Source organism: Aythya marila, assembly GCF_965140915.1.
Source record: "Aythya marila genome assembly, chromosome: 6".
Classification (NCBI taxonomy): Eukaryota; Metazoa; Chordata; class Aves; order Anseriformes; family Anatidae; genus Aythya; species Aythya marila.
Window position 1 is genome coordinate 38,181,806 of NC_139047.1, and position 18,272 is coordinate 38,200,077.

Genomic DNA, 18,272 nt, shown 5'->3' on the forward strand with positions numbered 1-18,272 from the left:
TTTAGCCCTGATAAGGGAGGGCAAATTGTTGTGTTTTGTGATCTTCACATCTAATCCGTTTGTCTTGCACCATCAAATATTGCATTAGTGCTTTTCCCAGCTCTCCGTTGCGGTGGTTAAAGTACACGAGTTCCCTTAGTGCCAGGTTTTGTCTGCCCACTGCTCCATGTAATTAAAAGCTAATTTATGTTTTAAGATTTTACTGTGAGTATAAAGTTATGCATAGAGAAACTATAAACCACCCATGAACAAGAAAGGTCAGGGAGAAAGCATAATTAGTTTCAGCTAGAAATTATTTTTAGATGACGATTCAGACATTATTCCACTTTGCCTACGTGGGGCAGGGAGGGGGGTGATTACCTGGGGAGACTGCCGGTGGGGAGGAGGGTACAAGCAGGTAAATCTGTACAAGATCGAAGGCAATTCCCGATGCATAAATTAGCTGAAGGCTTGTTAGAATTAAGAAATGAAAAGTAGTTCTCCAACAGTGAGAAAGACGCTCACAAGGCAACAGATGGCTTCTAAACTGAGTCTTTCACCTGCGCTTCTGTATCACTAGAGGCACAATTACCAATTGTCTCTGTTTCCCCTTTGCTGCCCTGTCCCCCATAAAGCCAGGGTTCGGTCCCGCCTGGCTTTGTGCTGTATCTGTACTGCAGCTTCCCATGGGGGGCTGCCCGGGGCAGGGGCAGCATGCCATCACCCCATTGCCTTACCTGCCCTAAGGGAGAGGAGCTCCTCTCGGTTACGCTTCCACATAGACGTTTAAGTTGGGGCTTCCAAATTATGGCCTCTCTCAAAAGCATCCTGGTGTATTTGGGAAAATGCTACCTACACTCTGTTTTCTAACAACGTGGCAGCTGCTGTGTCTCGGGGCAACCCCAAGAAGCCACAGGAGCTCACAGGGTGTTTGTTAATTCCCAATTCCCCTGCTGCCAAAGCAGTACCCACCACCACGAGATTCTCATGCACAGGATTGCTACTGAAATTAAAAATGGATTGGTGGTGTTGTGTTGATTACCCTTGGAGACCCCTAGCCTCTACCAAGTGTGCCAGAGCTGCAGGAGCACCTCTTCAGGTGGGTTTGGGATCACTCCTGCAAGCCCCGCTCAACACCAGCAGTTTGCTTTACTTCACGCCACTACTGCCTAGCAAAAAGTGCCTTTCTTCCAATTACTTTATCAGAGTGACAACCAGTTATTTGTGGTTTTGGCAAGGAGGGAGCGATGCAGAGATGAGGATGCTGTGCGTGTGCCAAGTGGAGCCTGCTGCATGTGGGAGAACAGCCGCGGACACAAAGGGGAGGTGTTGGATCCCGCACCGCCGGCAGAGCGCCCGCGCGGAAGGAGAGCAGAACATGTAAACGCTCAGTAGGGTGTATTTGTACAACAAGTTGGAATTGAAGTAGCCTACTGGTGTTGATCTGAACTTGGATGAAGCTTCTTTACATCTGGAGGTGCACAGAAGTGGCAGAAATGCTGCTAGAAAGGACTGCGTGTGGAGGCTGGGCAAGCGTTCTGGGCTGTTGGCCAAGTACTTGGTGCTTAGCGGTGGCATTTATTTGTAGACACTGATACACGTGGATCTTTGAAGATGTCCTTTGTTCAGAGAACTTCCAGAGAGTGTGACTTCCAGAAATACAAACCTACTTCTCGTTGGTGTGCTGCTTTATGTGCTCTGCAGTCTGCTTTGGAGTTGGGCAGTTAATATGGGGACATAGGAAATAAAAGACCTCCTTCCTTAGCTGTAAAGTAGCTGAAAACAAATTTCAGTTCCTGGGAGCACTGCTGTCAGCTTAGGGCAGTGGCCTCACTGGAGAGACCCCAAAAGTCATTCTACTTAAGTGTAAAGAATGGTATTACTTATGGAAAAATTGCTCTAAGGCAGGATCAAAAAGAAGAGCTATTTCCTTTATCGATGATTTCAAGTGACTTTGGATATTAATCAACACTTTAACAGTTTATATAAAATGAAGCATATTTAGTTCCTACGGCAAGGACCCTAATGGTATTTGGCAGGTATTGTTCTCAGTTTCCTTTCAGTCAAGAATTTGAAGCCAGCCCCAGTGGCCCCTTAGCACCGCTCCTTTCCCACAGCGCCTGCAGGTCAGGGGGCACGCAGCTTGTCCCCAGAGCCTTGGAGATGGGGATGGTGCTGGGAGCTGTGAAGGGGGTTGATTGAAGATGTTGATTTACCTGGCTTGCTTGTCTTGTAAAACTTTTTTTAGGATAAGCATGTAAGCATTACAAGGATAAGCATGTTCCTAATTTTACTGCAAATACCCTAAATGACATAACAATGACGGGTTGAATTGTTAGGTGCTAGTCCTCACACAGTATGCACTTTAGGAGGATATGTAGTATTTAAATGAAAAATATGCACATTTCTGCTAGATGATCTTGTATCAGTTTTGCTTTTCTTTCTGCAGCAGCCCCAGGGCAGCACCCCTGTGTACCTCCAGACCGGTCCCGTCCCTCTCCGGCAGCAGCATCCACCCTGGGAAGCGGCTCAGACCCAATTTGCTGTTTTAATAGCACAGGGCTGCTCAAGCATGAAATTGCTTCCTTCATGTAGAGCCGTCCCCTCTGCCGGGCAGGGCTCAGAGGCTGCCGATGCTGTGATTGCTGCCGCTGGCCCAGCCGGTTGTCGTTCAGCTTTCCTATGTACCTGTTAGGGAGACGTGGAGATGAGCCTCGAGGTTCAACTGAGAAGTGAGAACACCCTGCAAAATTATATTCCGCAGCAAGAAACCAGCCGATCATAGTTTCTTTACTAAAATAAGAGCCCTTAGTGGTTAAAATGCATGGTTATGCTTGTTTTTTTTTGTTTTGTTTTGTTTTGAAGAGGTCAGGGAGTGGGGCAAGCAAATGCCATCTCAGCCCTGCAGTGTGATAGATGCTTCTACAACCGGATCGTCAAGCACTGAATGTGGACAGCAAAGGCGTTAAGGACCCCTGGTTCAGCTTTTATCAGCACTATGCAGGGGGCTTTGGCACTGTGGGTGTGCACATCGCAGCATTCTGGCTTCGCTGAAACAAAAAGTGGCTGTAAGGGAAACCGCCAGCTTTGGGTGGGCACCGTGAGCTGGCTTCTGGGCTTCCAGTTGTGCAGTGCTTGACTCGGGGATGTGCTCCAGCGGGTCTCTGGGCAGTGCAGGGTGTGGGAGCAGTGGCATGCCCAACGTGCTGCCTTGGTGAGCTGCCCCCGGCGGGGTACTCCTTATCCCCTGTGGTCGCTCCGCGGTGTAAAGCAGAGGGTGCAGAGCACCAGGATTGTGGGTTATGTCCATAAAAGAGCTGTTTCATGTGGGCTCAGCCGATGGACGGGGCTGCTGCAGAATGAGAAGCAGCCATCTGCTCTGCATCCAGCACGGCGCTTACCTGCCTTGCGAAGCGCATCATCGAGCAGTGCCTTACTGGAAACACGGGGTGAAGAGCCAAGCGGCTGGCACCAAGGTATGGCACTGCTCTTGTCTTCACATGATGTGAGCAGAACTTCCCCCTTAGCTGGCGGCTCCAGATCCTGCTGTAGAGGCTGCTACAGAGCCCGAAGATCAGGCTGCCATCCTCTGCGCCAGGCAGATTGTGACAGACAAGGCGGTCTGTGGAAATGTTCCAAGTAAGAGGTTTTGGGACCCAAAGTTAATACTTGCTAAAGTATTTTGGGAAATACATTAAGAAGTAGGGGAGGGTTAGCCTGGTGAATTTCAAAGAGGATTCAGCAATGATAAAATAAAAAATGGCGATGGAAATGGAACAAAATTAACGATGAAAAGCCATCGCAGAAAGCCTCATCTGATCGATTGTCACTTCCATTACAGACTTGTCCTGAATTGAGCTGCAAGCCACATGTAATTGCTATCATTTTCAAATCTGGGGGGGTATTGATACTTCCATTTAAGGGTAATGTAAAAATCCCTTCAGCTGACGGTTAAAGTACTTAGGACTGGCAGATCTTAAATTTTTTTCTTAATTGGAAAAAGTAGAGAAAGAAAGAAGGGGCCTGTAGTAAAGTCCCCTGAAAAAGCATCCTCTACGCAATGTTGTTTGCTTATAATATAGTAATAATTATGATAATAATAATACTGTGTTGTGTTATTATGATCTTCCTCAAACATAAAAAGAACTTTAAGCATTTAGTAAATGACTTCAGAAGTAACTTTTAAAATATTGAAGCAGAATTTGGGGTTGAAACCCCCCAAGGAATATTTGCTGTTCAGGCTATACCCGAAGCCTGATGAACAGAGGTAGCTGAAGGGGTGCTTGGAGGGTCTTCGCTCCTGCAAAGTGCAAACCTGTTTATACTCTGTAATGACATACCGGAGACAATTTTCATGAGATTTTCACGTCTTTCATCTGCTGGATGTAAGACTTGATTAGCTTTGGAGTATTTTGATACAATAACATTCAGTAAGGCAATGTGGATGCGGTTCTGGCACAATTCTTTCCTCTAAGTGAAATAAATTCCTTTTCAGTTATTTCCTATTTACCTTTTATTTGCATAAAATTCAGTTTAAAATAGGAGCTGGTGCAATTTAAGTGAATTTATTAAAGCAGAGTTTAAAGCAGTGTGTATTGAGACGTGGCAGCAGAATCTCATCCATGGCAATGCGATGTTTCCCTGGCTGAGTGCTGGTTCTCTGCATGGCCATCAGAAATGGACCCTTCTGCAGCTTCTGCTGAGTTAGCAGTTACGTGGGGCATGGCAGGGGGGAGAAATGACAAATTGAGCTGAAAATAATTCTCCGATTCTGGCAGGGAATTCAAGCACTCAGTCTTTTTTTCCGTTCATAATATTGTACCACGTATTTCATTAGAGCGGTCTGAATTTCCTTGCCTAACAGATCTCACACATGCTGTATATGAGGAAGCTGTATTTAGGCCACAGGATTCTCTAGTCCAAAAGTTACCGCTTACCCAGGAATAAATTATTGCTTGCTGTGAGTGGTTGACTTATACTCCAAAGCGTGATTTTTAGAAACCAAAACCAAAACCCCAAGCAGCGGTGATCTGAACACGGCGCAGTTACCGGCGTTGAAGGGAAGGTTTGTGGCTTGGGAGCATTCCCCAAATGCAGCTCTCCACAGGCGCTTGCGGAGGGCTGTGTCATGCCAGTGCCGCATTTAGCGTGGTGTGAGGTGCATGGTGATTTTTGCCAAAAGGAGACGGGCTTCTCCAGGTTGTCCTTCTCCAGGAGGGAAACCAGAAGTGGCCCTGTCTTATTACTGACCATGGAGTAAGCTGTTGGCTTGTGGGAATATTTTGGAACTGAAGTGTGCCATTCCTTACATTTTTTAGGCCTGTTTCGAGATGAAATTACTTCGAATTCAGTTATCTATGAATATTTCTGTGGATACCAGCGCTACCCCCCTGGAATAATGCGATAGCTGTGTGTGCTTGAAAGCCTGATACAGCAGAGCACAAACAACTTTCGTTATGTGCTATTAGCATGGAATAAAGCATCATAAAGTGTGGAATAAAGCATCATAAAGTGCCTGGAGTATAATCAATACCCATTAATGTGGTTTGGCATCTTGTGAGGCGATGATGGCAGCTTGTTCTGGTTCCAGAGGGAGGTAAAGGAACAAGGCTGACCGCCAGCTTTGCCGAGCAATGGTGCATGCCCCTCGGCAGTGGTGAGTAACGCCAGAGCATCGAGACCTTGCACGCTGGCTTGATTTCGTAGGATCACAGAATGGTTTGGGTTGGAAAGACCTCACAGCCCATGTAAATCCAACCCCTGCCATACGCAGAGACACCTTCCAGCAGCCCAGGCTGCCCAAATCCCATCCAGCCTGGCCTTGAACCCCAGGGAAGGGGCAGCCACAACTCTGGGCACCTGTGAAATCCCAAGAGCAGAATCAGCTGGGTACACCGGTGATCCGCCCGGCTCAGGTCATCCAACATCCACTGCCCCAAAGGCAGCACCGAGCGGTGCTGCTCCCCCTGCACCGCCTGCCTCCCAACAGTGCCTGGCAGCAGCATGACCAAAGAGCAGTGCGTAAGTCACCTATAAATAAATATCTGAGTTTCCCTGAGCTCACTTGGGAAATGGTAAGTATTTTCCCCAGAATTGGCATGTGACACATACTTCTTTCCAAATAAGAACACATTTAAATACATGGCGTTGTTCTAGTATGTGTTAAAAATTAATGATGTTTCTTTCTGTTTTCTTCTTTGTCCTTTATTTAAATATTAATTCAATATTGATTCATCCTAGAAGAAAAACCACTTTGGGAATGTGATAACCTATTTAAAGGTGAATTCTTTCATTTTGTGTAAAGTAATTGTTGATCGTTCTTGGCAAAATGACATACCTGGACGTGACACTAAGACAATAATAATAAAACTGCAGAGAATTAAGTTTACTGGAAGGTAACCCTTCCATACAGAGATGAGTTTATTGATTTAATTTGCCGTATAACTTCTGATGCTTTGGCAGTTAAAGAAACTCCAGTGTTGTCATTTTTAGCAGGCAGTGCTGCAGATGAACTTGCTGCATAATGGGAAATTCATCGCTTCTGGTTATGCCAGTCTTTGTTACGGGTCTTAAGGTGCACTTCTGTTAAATTACGAGTGAGTTTTTCTCACGTCCTGACACTGCTCTCAGTTTTAGAGCTCTGACCTTGTGTTGTATGTGATAGTGTAGGTACGAGGTGTGATGGCTGCCCAGGGTGAACTGATGGCTTGTGGTTGCATGAGCTGCAGGGAGGCATCCGCGCTCAGGAAATGGGCTGCAATAAGGTGGTGGCTGTGGAGAGCTGCAAGAGGAAGAGGTGTGTGTGGCAGGGCTGTCCGAGGGGTGTCAGGAGAGCTCTGCCTCGTCCACCCACCTTGCTGAGCCCCTGCGAGCACCTGGCAGGTTGGTCACAGCTGGGGTTTAATGGGCACTGTTCAAGTCCTCTTCATATCTGCATAGGTGTGTCTGTGCGTGGTGATACAAATAAATGCGTGCTGGATACCTGGATGAAAATGCCACCACAGCTGCGCATGTAGTATTAATGAGAACATGGATCTGAATTAAAAATGGACGGAGGATGCACTGTGTGGCAAGCCAAGGGTTTACTAATTCAGTGCCGGGAAGTGGTGCATTCATCCTTCTTCTCTTCCTATTACCTCAGCCTGCGGCATGCACTGCTGCTGGATGCTCGGTCTGCCTGCGCCTGCAATCTGGGATCCCCGTGCTGTATCGGGCCGATAACCCCTCTATATCACTGATTCCTGGGCTGCCTCCTGTTTCTCTTTCCTAACCTGTCCCTGAGCTGTGTGAGACAGCTGCCCTGCTGATGGGGACAGAGCCGTGAGGGTGCATCCTGCTGCTGTGCTCCCGGAGAGGCTGCGTGTGTTGGTGCTGGTGGCACCGTGGTGGCCGCGGTCCTGCAGCAGGGTGGTCGGCAGGGCTGGGCTGGCTCGGTGTGGCACAGCAAGTCAGCTGCAGCAAGAGGGATTGTGCCAGTGTTCAGCGTGACAAGCCTTTCCTTTGCGTTTTCATGTTTTGCATTTTCACTGATGCAAAGCACCAGAAGGTAATGACTAAATAATCATGAAAATCCCCCGAGCCGTATAAACCAGATATATTTAACATAGTTCTTTGTTCCCCAATGCGTCGTATCAAAAATACTACATAACAAATAGTATATAATTGTTATAGTCTCATTTTTTTCCTCCAAGTATTTTGCTTTTCTGTACGACTTTCTGTCTTGAGTTGCTTCCTGAGAGCTTCGGTACAATTCTGGAAGAGAGAAAATCACAGCGCAGCCCTTCATGTGCACGTAATTTGCCAACGGGAAAGATGGTAAATAGAGTCTCACTCTGTTTCCATGTTATTGATCTTGAAAAATGTGTTTTTCTCGCATTTAAACAGCTGTATTTACTTCATGTGTATTCATAAAGTAACATCTGATGACTGCATGAGAAAAACCAATGTTTCTGGGAACGTGTTTCCAGTGTTGGTGCATGTTGAACAATCAGCACGCATTGTAAATAACGGAGGGGAGGCAAAGCAGGAGGCCTTGTGCTTGATAGCTGTGTGAGGAGCAGATGACTTATTTATCACTTCGTCAGTGCGCAGTGTATTTTTGAAGTAGAAAAAATGCAGCGTGAGTCACTGTAATTATTTCGGTAACGGGAAGTGGAAGGTTTTTATCCTCCCTGAGCTTACAAACACCTCCGTGTGAGCAGGGTGCTCAGCAGGTGTCTGCTCGCTGGAACACCAACAGGGGTGGGACAGGGACTGGTGGTGATGAAACTGTCCTGGGGAAGGGCATGGGACGGCAGCAGCAGCAGTACTGCCCTGCAATACTCAGGTCTTTAAGTTGAGCGTAACGTATTGCTACGCCATGGTGCTTCATGTTTTTCTTGGAGCCAAAGTGGCTGGCATCATCAGATGGCCTAAATAACTTAGGCTGTCAAAATCTGTGATGTTCAAAGACTTGGAGGAAACCAAAAAATGTGTACAAAACCCTTTCTGATAGCTAAAGTACAAACATAGACAGCCCCAAATTTACCTTTGCTCACAGCATTACTGCCTGGGCAATGCCTTGCCCCTGGCCTCTGCCTTACGTGGCAGAGGTGCCGTTTAAGCTCCCAAAAAGCTCCCAGAAAGCTTTCCAGAAGCTCCCAGAAAGCAGGAGGAAGTTAAACTCGCTGCAGAGCCTCGGTTTTCACGGCTCCTGGGTTTGCTGTGTGTTGTGGGTGGAGGTCAGCGCGGGGCCCACTGCGCCGCCCAGGCTGGGCTCAGGGCTGCTCTGGGCAGGTTAAGTGCTGCAATAACATCTAATGAAATATGGATTTTATGCTATAATGCAGACAAAGTACTGGCATTTACATTTTCTACTGAAAGCAAATGACCCAAATTAAACAAAGTGTATGGGTTTAATTTAGTCTCTGATGAGCAGACCAGATATCAACAAATCCCAGTTCATCACTTGATGTAGCTGAGAAACTATACATAGCACCCCGCCAGAATGAATTCGTTTGGAAATGGAATAATCCTCCTCCAGGGAGGATAATCCCACCGTGTAATTGTCTGAGAGACTAAGGAGGGGCGTGCAGAGAGCCCTCGGTAGTGACAGGAGAGGGATTCCTGCCTTCATGGTGCATTACCTCATGTGGTCACTGTGGAAGCTCTGAAGGACGTGCAGTAAGGATGCTGCTCCCAGGCTTTCATGGCAAGATTTGTTATCATTTAGATGGTTCTGCTGCAAAACGCAGGACATGCAACCTCTTGAGAAACGTCCTGAACTTACCTAGCCCTTAGCTTCTCTGGGTACCCTCACGTACCTTGGAGAATAACCAGAACGATGGCTAAAATTCTGGAGATTTTGGCAAACACGACCTGATGACAAACATTCTGTTCCTTAATATTCCCCTTGTACTACCAATTTAGCATTAAGCTGCAAACAAGGAGATATCTCTTCCTTCTCTTCTTGTCGTTTCACTGCTGGTGAATATTTCTGAACATTTTTAAACATGATCTTATGTAACATCTCTCTTCCAATTTCCAAAATTGTATCTGTTTTAAATGTAATTAAAATGATTGTTGTGAAATATGGGTCAAACAGACTTATGCCAGCTTTGTATATGCCCTTTCAGTGTGCTTTTGAAATAAATAAATTTGAAATGTCTGGGCTTGGACACATTGTTCTGCTAAGCTTGCACTCTTAGACACCTCAGTGGACGTGGAGGTTAATGAGTTACAAACTTTTTTAATATGAACTTTGAATCTAAATCATAGCTGATGTCTAGACATATAATTAATCGGGTGGCTGAAGTTGCAAAGGCGGGATGCTTGCAAGCAAACTCCAGTGGTGCTCATCAAAAGGATGTCAACACTGTTAGGTATGTGTGCACACATATATATGTGCTTACATATATGTGGATAGCTACTGTTAGCCCCATTTTAATAGCAATGAGGCAGAAGAAAAGCTTAAAGAGAGTTTTGTTATGGTAGATGATGTTTATGAAAGAAACTTTATGGACAAGCTGAGTTTTCTTTAGGGATCTTAACCATTTGTTTCATGGCTCTTCATACAGAAGTTTGATGTGCTAAGGAGGCTTCTCCTAAGGAAGTATTGCATTTGCTGGACTGGTTGATTTTTCAAATAACATAGATAAAAGTGATAACATTGTGCTTGTGTCACAGAGAATGCAGAGTATATACATGCTAGTAAATAATTCATTAATTTAGATTTTTTTGGTGAAGCTTTGAATATGCGGTATTATGAAGAATATGCACTAAAATCCATACATAGTTTATTCGTACTTCATGTACAAGTTAATTCACTAGTGTGTGTATGCCTCTGCTGAAGAAAGCAAATACACGCTTACCTATCTGTGCTGGAAGTGTCTTCCTGCATTAGGAGCATGGTAATAGTATCATGGTTAGAGTAGAAAATCCTAAAACAATGAAATATCAAAAAATAAAAAATAAAGTAGTGGAAACTATTTTAAATCACCATGGTTAACAGTCCATACTGAGTGTGTTTAAATAGATTTGACCTGTGCTGACAGATGGATGTAGGTACGCTTGTATTTTGAAACGTGTCAGATCTGGAGAGAATAAACAGATTTCTGGATTAACTTTAGTAGGAAGCAAATAACTCTAATGTGCATTTGTAAAATCAGCTGTGTTTGGTATCTGTTGTTCACTTTGCCTTGATTTCTGCAGTTTCAGAAAATAGGTGAGATATTCGTCGCTTGTTCTTGCACTGAATGGGCATAGAGAGTGTTCTGGAAAATAGTAATTTTTTTCTTCTTTTCAAGAAGCTACTGAAAATGGGAAGGTCTCGGAGGTGTGTGCATCTGAAATCACAGGATTTGGGATTTGTCACAATAAAAGACTTACTTAGCCTAACTGTTAACTGCTTGATATGCTGTATGTTAATTGCACCTTGTCTTGTGCACAGCCGATTTTTGCATTTGAGGTGCCAGCAGTGCTCAGGCTGTGGCTCTGGATGCTGATTTCTGGGTGCAGAAACACGTGGGAGCGAGGAGCCCTGTGTCTCTGTGAGCAGTGAGTGCAGTGGTGCCCCACCTCTGGGGGCTTCTCCATGCATTCTTAGCAAGAAAACAGAATTTACAAGTCCCTTTGCCTCTTGGTCTTCTCCCTTGGGAGCATGAAGAGATCAGTAGCTGGTTTGCAATATATCCTGTTCAAAAGGCTTAGAGCTCCTTTTCCTCGAGACTTTCCTGTTGATAGAGCTCCTTAGGTTTTTGTTAAAGATTAACTTCACCCTTTCTATCTATTTTTTCTGTATGTGTTGGCAGGTGCAAGACAAAAGTCTACCCTGACGAGCTCCCGAACACAAGCGTAGTCATCGTGTTCCACAACGAAGCCTGGAGCACTTTGCTTCGGACGGTGTACAGCGTTATAAACCGCTCGCCTCATCACCTGCTTGCTGAAATCATCCTGGTCGATGATGCCAGCGAGAGAGGTGGGTGTTTGCGGGGAGGAGTTGCACTTCACGTGTCCTTGTAGCGCCGTTTGGGGATGCTGCACCATTGCATCGATAGGCAAGAGCTAAAATACAATTTCAGATAGTAACAGAGACGAAGGTTGGTTATCAGGCTGGAAGGCTGTGTGTGGTGCTCCTAGCCAGAATTTCATTAGTCCTGTTTTGCACTATGGTTTCTCATTTCACGTTGCTGCGAACAGCAGAATCCTTCTCCATCTCTCTCTTTTTGTCTCTCCCTCGCTGTCTCTCAGGAGCCCTGTGCTGTGCTTCAGGTTTTACTGAATGTCCAGGCTGAGCCAATTTCCTTCCACTGCTCTATTGATAAGCTGGTATTTGCGGTTCATTTCTTTTGGTGTTGTCCCTTTTAATTTAAAGTAACCTTATTTTTAAATCGGTGTTTAGAAATAAAGCTGTGAAACGTGAAACTGATATTATCTGGAAAAGGGAATCATGTTCTGTAAATGGAATGGATGGAACCGTAAACATCTTCACCTTGTGCAAGACCAAGTAATTTTTCTAAAAGCAACAAATTTAGGAGTTCTAGAGGGTTCAAATGGTGAAATTCATCAAATATAGCCATATTTGTATTTGGCTGTAGCAAAAGCGTAATCATTTTACACTCAGTATTAATTGTTGACTTATTTCTAGGAAACTGATTGTGACTTACTTAAAAATCTTTTTTTCTGTGATGTTTCCATGAGGTGCTGGGATAATTATGTGTGTCTGCACAGACTGTTTTCCTTGGCTGCGTTGAACCAAGTTGCAGTATGAACCTCTGTAGCTCTGCTCTTGGTCTTCAGATAATCTATAAATGTGTCCAAATGCATTTCCTGGGTTATGGCAGCGCTCATGCATGGCAGCCCTTGGACAGCTGAGCACAGCACAGACACTCTGCAGGTAGATTTGGAGTCCTCAGGAGTTGCTGAACCCAGCTAAAATAATGTGTTTTTTGGTCTTTTCTTTTTTTTTTTTTTTTTTTTCCAATTATCTTTGGCAGAATTTTTGAAGACTTCACTAGAGAATTACGTGAAAAAGCTGGAAGTCTCCATAAAAATCATTCGGATGGAGCAGAGGTCAGGACTGATCCGCGCACGGCTGCGGGGGGCAGCAGCCTCCACGGGGCAGGTGATAACCTTCCTGGACGCGCACTGCGAGTGCACCCTGGGCTGGCTCGAGCCGCTGCTGGCCAGGATAAAGGAGGACAGGTGAGGTGGCTCTCGGGTGGCCGGGTGCAGGGAACCTGCCTCCAGCCTCAGCTGGAGCTCCAGGCTCTTCCTTGGTTGCTGTGCAGCTAAAAAAAATAATAAAAACAAAGTAAAAATGAAAAAAATGCAGTGAGCTGAAAAAGAATATTTTAAAAGATTTAAGAGAAAGATATAGTATTCTGTAACATTTATGTCTAAATCTCATTCTAAATATATGATAAGCTTTTGATTCTTAGAGCAGATTTCTGTCCTAGTCCATCTTTCTCCCCTCTTTTCACCCTGCGCTTCTTCTTGTCCCTGTGACCTCCCATAGTGTCTGAAATTTGCTTGCCTTTTCTTTTTCCTGCACGTGCATGCCTGCAGACACAGGAGGTGGGCTTTGTTCTCATTTACCAAAGGTGTGTTGCGTGTGCTCCATGAGGCATGGGCACGTGGCTATGGTAAAACCAGCCCTGCTCGAGTCCTGCAGCCCCAAGCAGAAATATTCTTGTGTTTATCTCACAAGTGCCAGCATTAGAAAAGAGGAGAGGAACATGGGGGGAACTATTACACGTAAGTAAGAAGTAAGGAGAAGAATTTGCCAGCACTGAATGGTTCGTGCTGCAGGGGTGAGGTGTGTGGCAGTCACTCCTGCCATGTGGAGAGGATTTGGCTGATGAGCAGGAGGCCCCAGGCAGGGTTAGGAGTGGGCAGCTTTCAGCTTTTGGGTGCACAGCAGGAATCAACATCCCCAAAAAGCTGCTGACCACAGAAAACATGAAGTTTGCACAACCTCATTTGTGGAAGAGAAGCTGGAACCGTGGTAAATTGGCTTTTGTGCACAGGAGCCTCAATGTAAAACCATGGGATATTCAGAAAAAAAGAGTTTGGTTTTAAAGCCATTCTTTTTTCTTACAGGAAAACTGTTGTGTGCCCAATCATTGATGTGATCAGCGATGACACATTTGAATACATGGCTGGGTCGGACATGACTTATGGGGGGTTTAACTGGAAACTCAACTTCCGCTGGTATCCAGTTCCCCAGAGGGAGATGGACAGGAGGAAAGGGGACAGGACCTTGCCTGTAAGGTAAGGAGAGTGAACCAAGAATACTACACATTTGACTCTTTAGCTTGTCCATGCAGATAATAACATCTAATACTTAAGATTTTGCTGCAGTATCAGATACTGTACATGTCAGATAGCTGCGGCACACTGTTCAGGGCAGAAAAAAACATCTGACCTAGCCTTAATGCTGAAAGGTGGTTATCAGAGCTGAGAAAACTCATTACATTTTCTTTTGAACATTTAATAATTCAAACTAATACCAGCTATGTAAGTATTGAAGTTTCCTGTATGTTTGTTTTCTGCCAATAGCCTTGTTGAACTTATGTTTACAGTTATTACTGTTTCCATAATTTAAAATAAATATTACAACATATTTCTGAAAAGCAAATTTTTGAATGTTTAACCCCACCATTCGGTTATGATAATTTGCACTTCTTAAAAGATATGCTTCTGTTGCCTAGAAAATAAAACTGATGACAGTGCACACCCAGTCAAAACTGATCTAAGTATATGTCCAGAATTCCTCTGATCCTTCCTAACCTCCTTCATTTAATTGCTCAACCAAGGTCTGTAGCAAAACCTTGAGGAAAATTTTAAATGAAGTTGAAACCAAACAAATTGAATAAATTAGTTGCCATGGGTTATTTGCTCAGCTCTAATAGCTTCTTCGGTCTTCATGAAAACTAAAATAAAAAATAAAATTAAAAAAAAAAAAAAAAAAAAAAGCTCTCACAAGTGGATGTAATGGTTTCAAACCTGTCTAAGAGACATGATGAAGTGGAAAGAATTTCAGTCCTGCATACCCCCAGTTGTGGGCAACAGGCAGATAAAGAGAGAGCCAACTCAGGGGACAGCAGCTCACAGCAAAGCTTTGCAAAAAAAGAATCCAGGTAAGGCAGTGGGTGGGCGAAGAAAAGCTTTTCAAAGCTACTTACGCTGCAGATGGCCAAAATCTGTCATTTTATGTTCTTCAAAGTCTGGAGTCAGGGAAGCGCTGCATTTTTTAGATTTCTTTCTCAGGAAGCCATCTGAGGAACCACCTTGTTTTCCTCTTTACCCAGCTAAAGAGGAAAGCCGTGCCTCACCGCTGAGTCTGGTACTCAGAGGAGGCAGTAGATGCTCGTGCACAGGCAGAAGGGAGGAAGCCGCAGGAGGCTTCGGGGCCGTGTCTGCTCCCAGCGTGGGCTGCTCTGGGCAGCTCCCCGGGCATCTCAGCCCTTCCCCAGCTCCCACATCACACATCCCTTCCTTCTGGGCACCGATGGGTCAGACCAGGACCCGGGTCAGCTCTGTGCCGAGGGAAGGTCTCAGCAGGGCATCTGCCATTGGGTTGTGGTCTGGGTTTCTCACCCTCTCTGGGCCAGTTGTGCCTGGTTTCCCAGATATGTGCATGTCAATGCCTTGTTTGGGTGTAAAACCCTTGGGAAACGCACGGTGGGCAGGGAGCAGAGCTGTGCTGGAGTCCGTGGGGTGGCTGTAAATGCAAGCGGTGCCCCAGGGAGCAGAAGCAGACCCTGTTGTTAGCAGAAGGGTGATGGAACTGATTTTTGAGTCAAAAGAACTGTTTTTCTCATGATCTAAAATTTTATCAGCCAGCTGTGAAGTCAGCTATTTCAGTCAGCTGTGCCAGAAGCTATTTCATTACAGCTGAGGTGTGCGTTAAAATTCGTGGAGTTCATTATCCTAACGAGCTGCGCAGCCTCACGCCTCGCTGGCTGCTGCTCCCCTCGCGTCCTTCGCCTTGCGCTAGTTCTCCTGTCTCTCCCGTGTCGGATCCATTCACAGACACAGGGAGTTTTCAAAGAAATGCAAATCCAAGTCCGTATTTCCTTATTTTGAAATAAAGGACTACTTAAAGTTAATCCAGAACCGTACATGTAATTGGCTTTTAAAGTTATTAAAACAAGCAAACAGAAAAAGCAGCTTTTCAGTTTTTTTCCCTGCCAGCTTGTAGCTGGTGATTGTGCGTTTTGGGACTCCTCCTGGTAAAGATGGGTGTTAGTGAGCAGAGTGGGGGGTGAAGGAGCCAGAGGTTAATGACAAGTGCAACATGCTCCATAATTATCCCTTTGACAAGTGTTTCAGAGTGAAGCGATAGCTCCAGGGGTGTGTAATTGTGCTGGCTGAGGCACAAATTGTTAGCTTTTCGACACAGATGCCCTTTCTGGCCACCTAGGGGAGAAATTTTGGTCTCTTCTGTATTGGCATAAGATGCTCCCTACTGCCCATGTCATCTCCCATTTTACCTGGTGGGAGGGGAACCCGAGAAGCAGCTGAAGCTGCCCTGCTCCGGCGTCTTATGGATGCAGGAAATGAGAAGTGAAGGCAAATGCATCCCTCTCACTTGACCAGGGAGACTGGGGACCCAAACAGATCATCCAAGCATCTCTGTTATGGTACAAAACCCTTGCCATCCCCAAATCCTTCTGAGTTCATCCTTCCTAGTCAAAACTGGGATGTGAGATTTCATCTGGAAACACTGGCAGCTGGTGGAAACTGGGCAGAGGTGAAACGCACTTCATCTAGGAAATAACAGTCAGTAGGTCATCAGCTGCTTGCAGTGCTAGCTGCTATCTGTAAATGCTTATCAAAAGCGGTCCAAGAGATTGTAGCCGTAAATCAGTCTCAAGGTGTCAAACACAATAGCAAATTCAGCATCCCAGGAGAAAAGGTGTAATATTTCAGCTAAGTTCAGAACGTTTTTGGCAACCGCTGCTACCTGACTATTCAAGAATTGAGAGGCTACAAAGAAAGAAAAGTGTAACCCACACCACAAATTTCGAAACAAATTGATGGCTTCATTTTTTTGTTTGTTTTATGTTGCTTTCACCATTCTATGACATTATTTTAGTCTTACATATATTGAATATGTATGCATGCATATTTTTAATTTGTAATCAATGGAATGAGCATAGAGTACATAAAAATTGTTGGCTTACATGTTAGTTTGTGCATATGCATAATATAATCATTGCATTCAAATTACACTTTTTGTTACACTAAAAAATCCATATAGTTGGAAAAATTACTAAAATTTTTACCTTTCATAATACCATTGATAAATTCCTACCATTCCTTTTTAGATTTAATATCACACTGCATGCGTTTTCAAACTATGAGGGCAGTGAGGCCGTGGCCCAGGCTGCCCCGAGGTGGGATTTGGGCAGCCTGGGCTGGGGGAGGTCCCTGCCCATGGCAGGGGTGGCTCGGGGTGCGCTTTGAGGTCCCTTCTGACCCCAACCCCTCTCTGGCTCTTTGAATTATTTTATATAGGATTCACTGTTTGGGTGTAACGTTTATTATTGTATATACATTTTTATGACAAAGACCAGAATAGCTTGCTGCTGAGAGATCACTCGTTGGTATGGACAGCGCTCAGCCATCCACTAATCCCAATGCTAAGTTAAACGTAGACCATGAGGTGTTCCCAGAAGGTACCAGGTTCTTTCTAGCTAGTGGGTGTGAAACACAGCTTGCTTGTTTGTTTTATGGAATTAAAGAAATGGTTAAAGTCGTAAGTTAGGTGTTTGAGTCAACTGCAACATCCACCCTTGCTGGAATCTCTGGAATTGATGGGAAAAGGTTAATTAATTCAGTGACTCTGATGTTCAAGCCCTACAGCTAATTGTCATGCAGTACAGCTGTAGAACTTTCTTACTGGAATCTATTAGAAAAGTTGGGCTGTTTGTCATATTTTTAGCAAACAAAACGGTGAGATGTGTAGGTGCCTCCCATACTGATTAGCAGTGCTTTGCCGTGGACAAAACGGGTTCTGGTGTAGGTACACGCACGTACGCCATTGCAGCTGCTGGGCTTTACACGTGAGCCCGTAGCACTTTCCCCCCCTTATTTTCTTCTTTTGATTCTTAAGCACTCACTTAACATCCTTTTCCTTGCTTTCGTGTTCTTCTTCCTTTAGCTAGCGTTCTGTCAGGTCAGCTAACACCGTGACAGCGTAACCTTTCCCAGAGCAGTCGAAGCGGGTAACCTTTCCCCAAAGAATCACAGTTTTGTGAAGGTATCAAAAGTGTTTCCAGGTTGCAGATGCTCCCGTTTACAAGTGGTAGGTGAGGGGCGGTAACACCGACAGTGTGGAGCCCGCTCAGTGCCCCCAGTGGGAGGGAGGAGGGGATAGGAGTCAGTGGTCATTAGGTAATGGCATTTCCATCCTTGTTTATTTTTTTTAAATGTAATTATATTTTTTTACATGTATAATGATCAGAAGCAAAAGAAAGAATATCAGGGAGCTTTCAGTCAGTGCAATATCTTTGCTAGGACCAAGACCATAAAGTGAGAATAGGAGGTGGAAATATGTAGAAGAAATACCTGAAGAAAAAATTGGTCCTAGAGACAGAGCTGTTGAAGACAAATACTTCATTCTGAGGCGCATTGCAGAAATCAAGTGCAATCTTTGGCTTTGAGAGCAAACATTACCTGAGCCAGAGAGCTTGGGAGGCTTCCAGGTGGTGCTGCGAGGTGCGTTTTGTACTCTGACGGAACAGCACCCCTCAGGGCTCACGTCTGTGGGCCGATATACACCCAGGCCCTTTGGTTTGAATAGTGAA

The 18,272-nt window shown here is 45.0% G+C and overlaps 1 protein-coding gene across 3 annotated transcripts in view; it reads left to right on the forward strand.

Annotated features, from left to right (window-relative positions):
- The window catches only part of GALNT13 (polypeptide N-acetylgalactosaminyltransferase 13), a gene marked incomplete at its 3' end in the record, with an annotated part of 101,187 nt that overhangs the window by 34,673 nt on the left and 48,242 nt on the right, over positions 1-18,272 (forward strand). For all 3 annotated transcript variants that reach the window (XM_082762978.1, XM_082762977.1, XM_082762979.1), the window contains exons 3-5: positions 11,268-11,434; positions 12,453-12,660; positions 13,558-13,728. In XM_082762978.1, the coding sequence (XP_082619104.1) occupies positions 11,268-11,434; positions 12,453-12,660; positions 13,558-13,728 (546 nt within the window). The remainder of the gene's footprint in view (positions 1-11,267; positions 11,435-12,452; positions 12,661-13,557; positions 13,729-18,272) is intronic.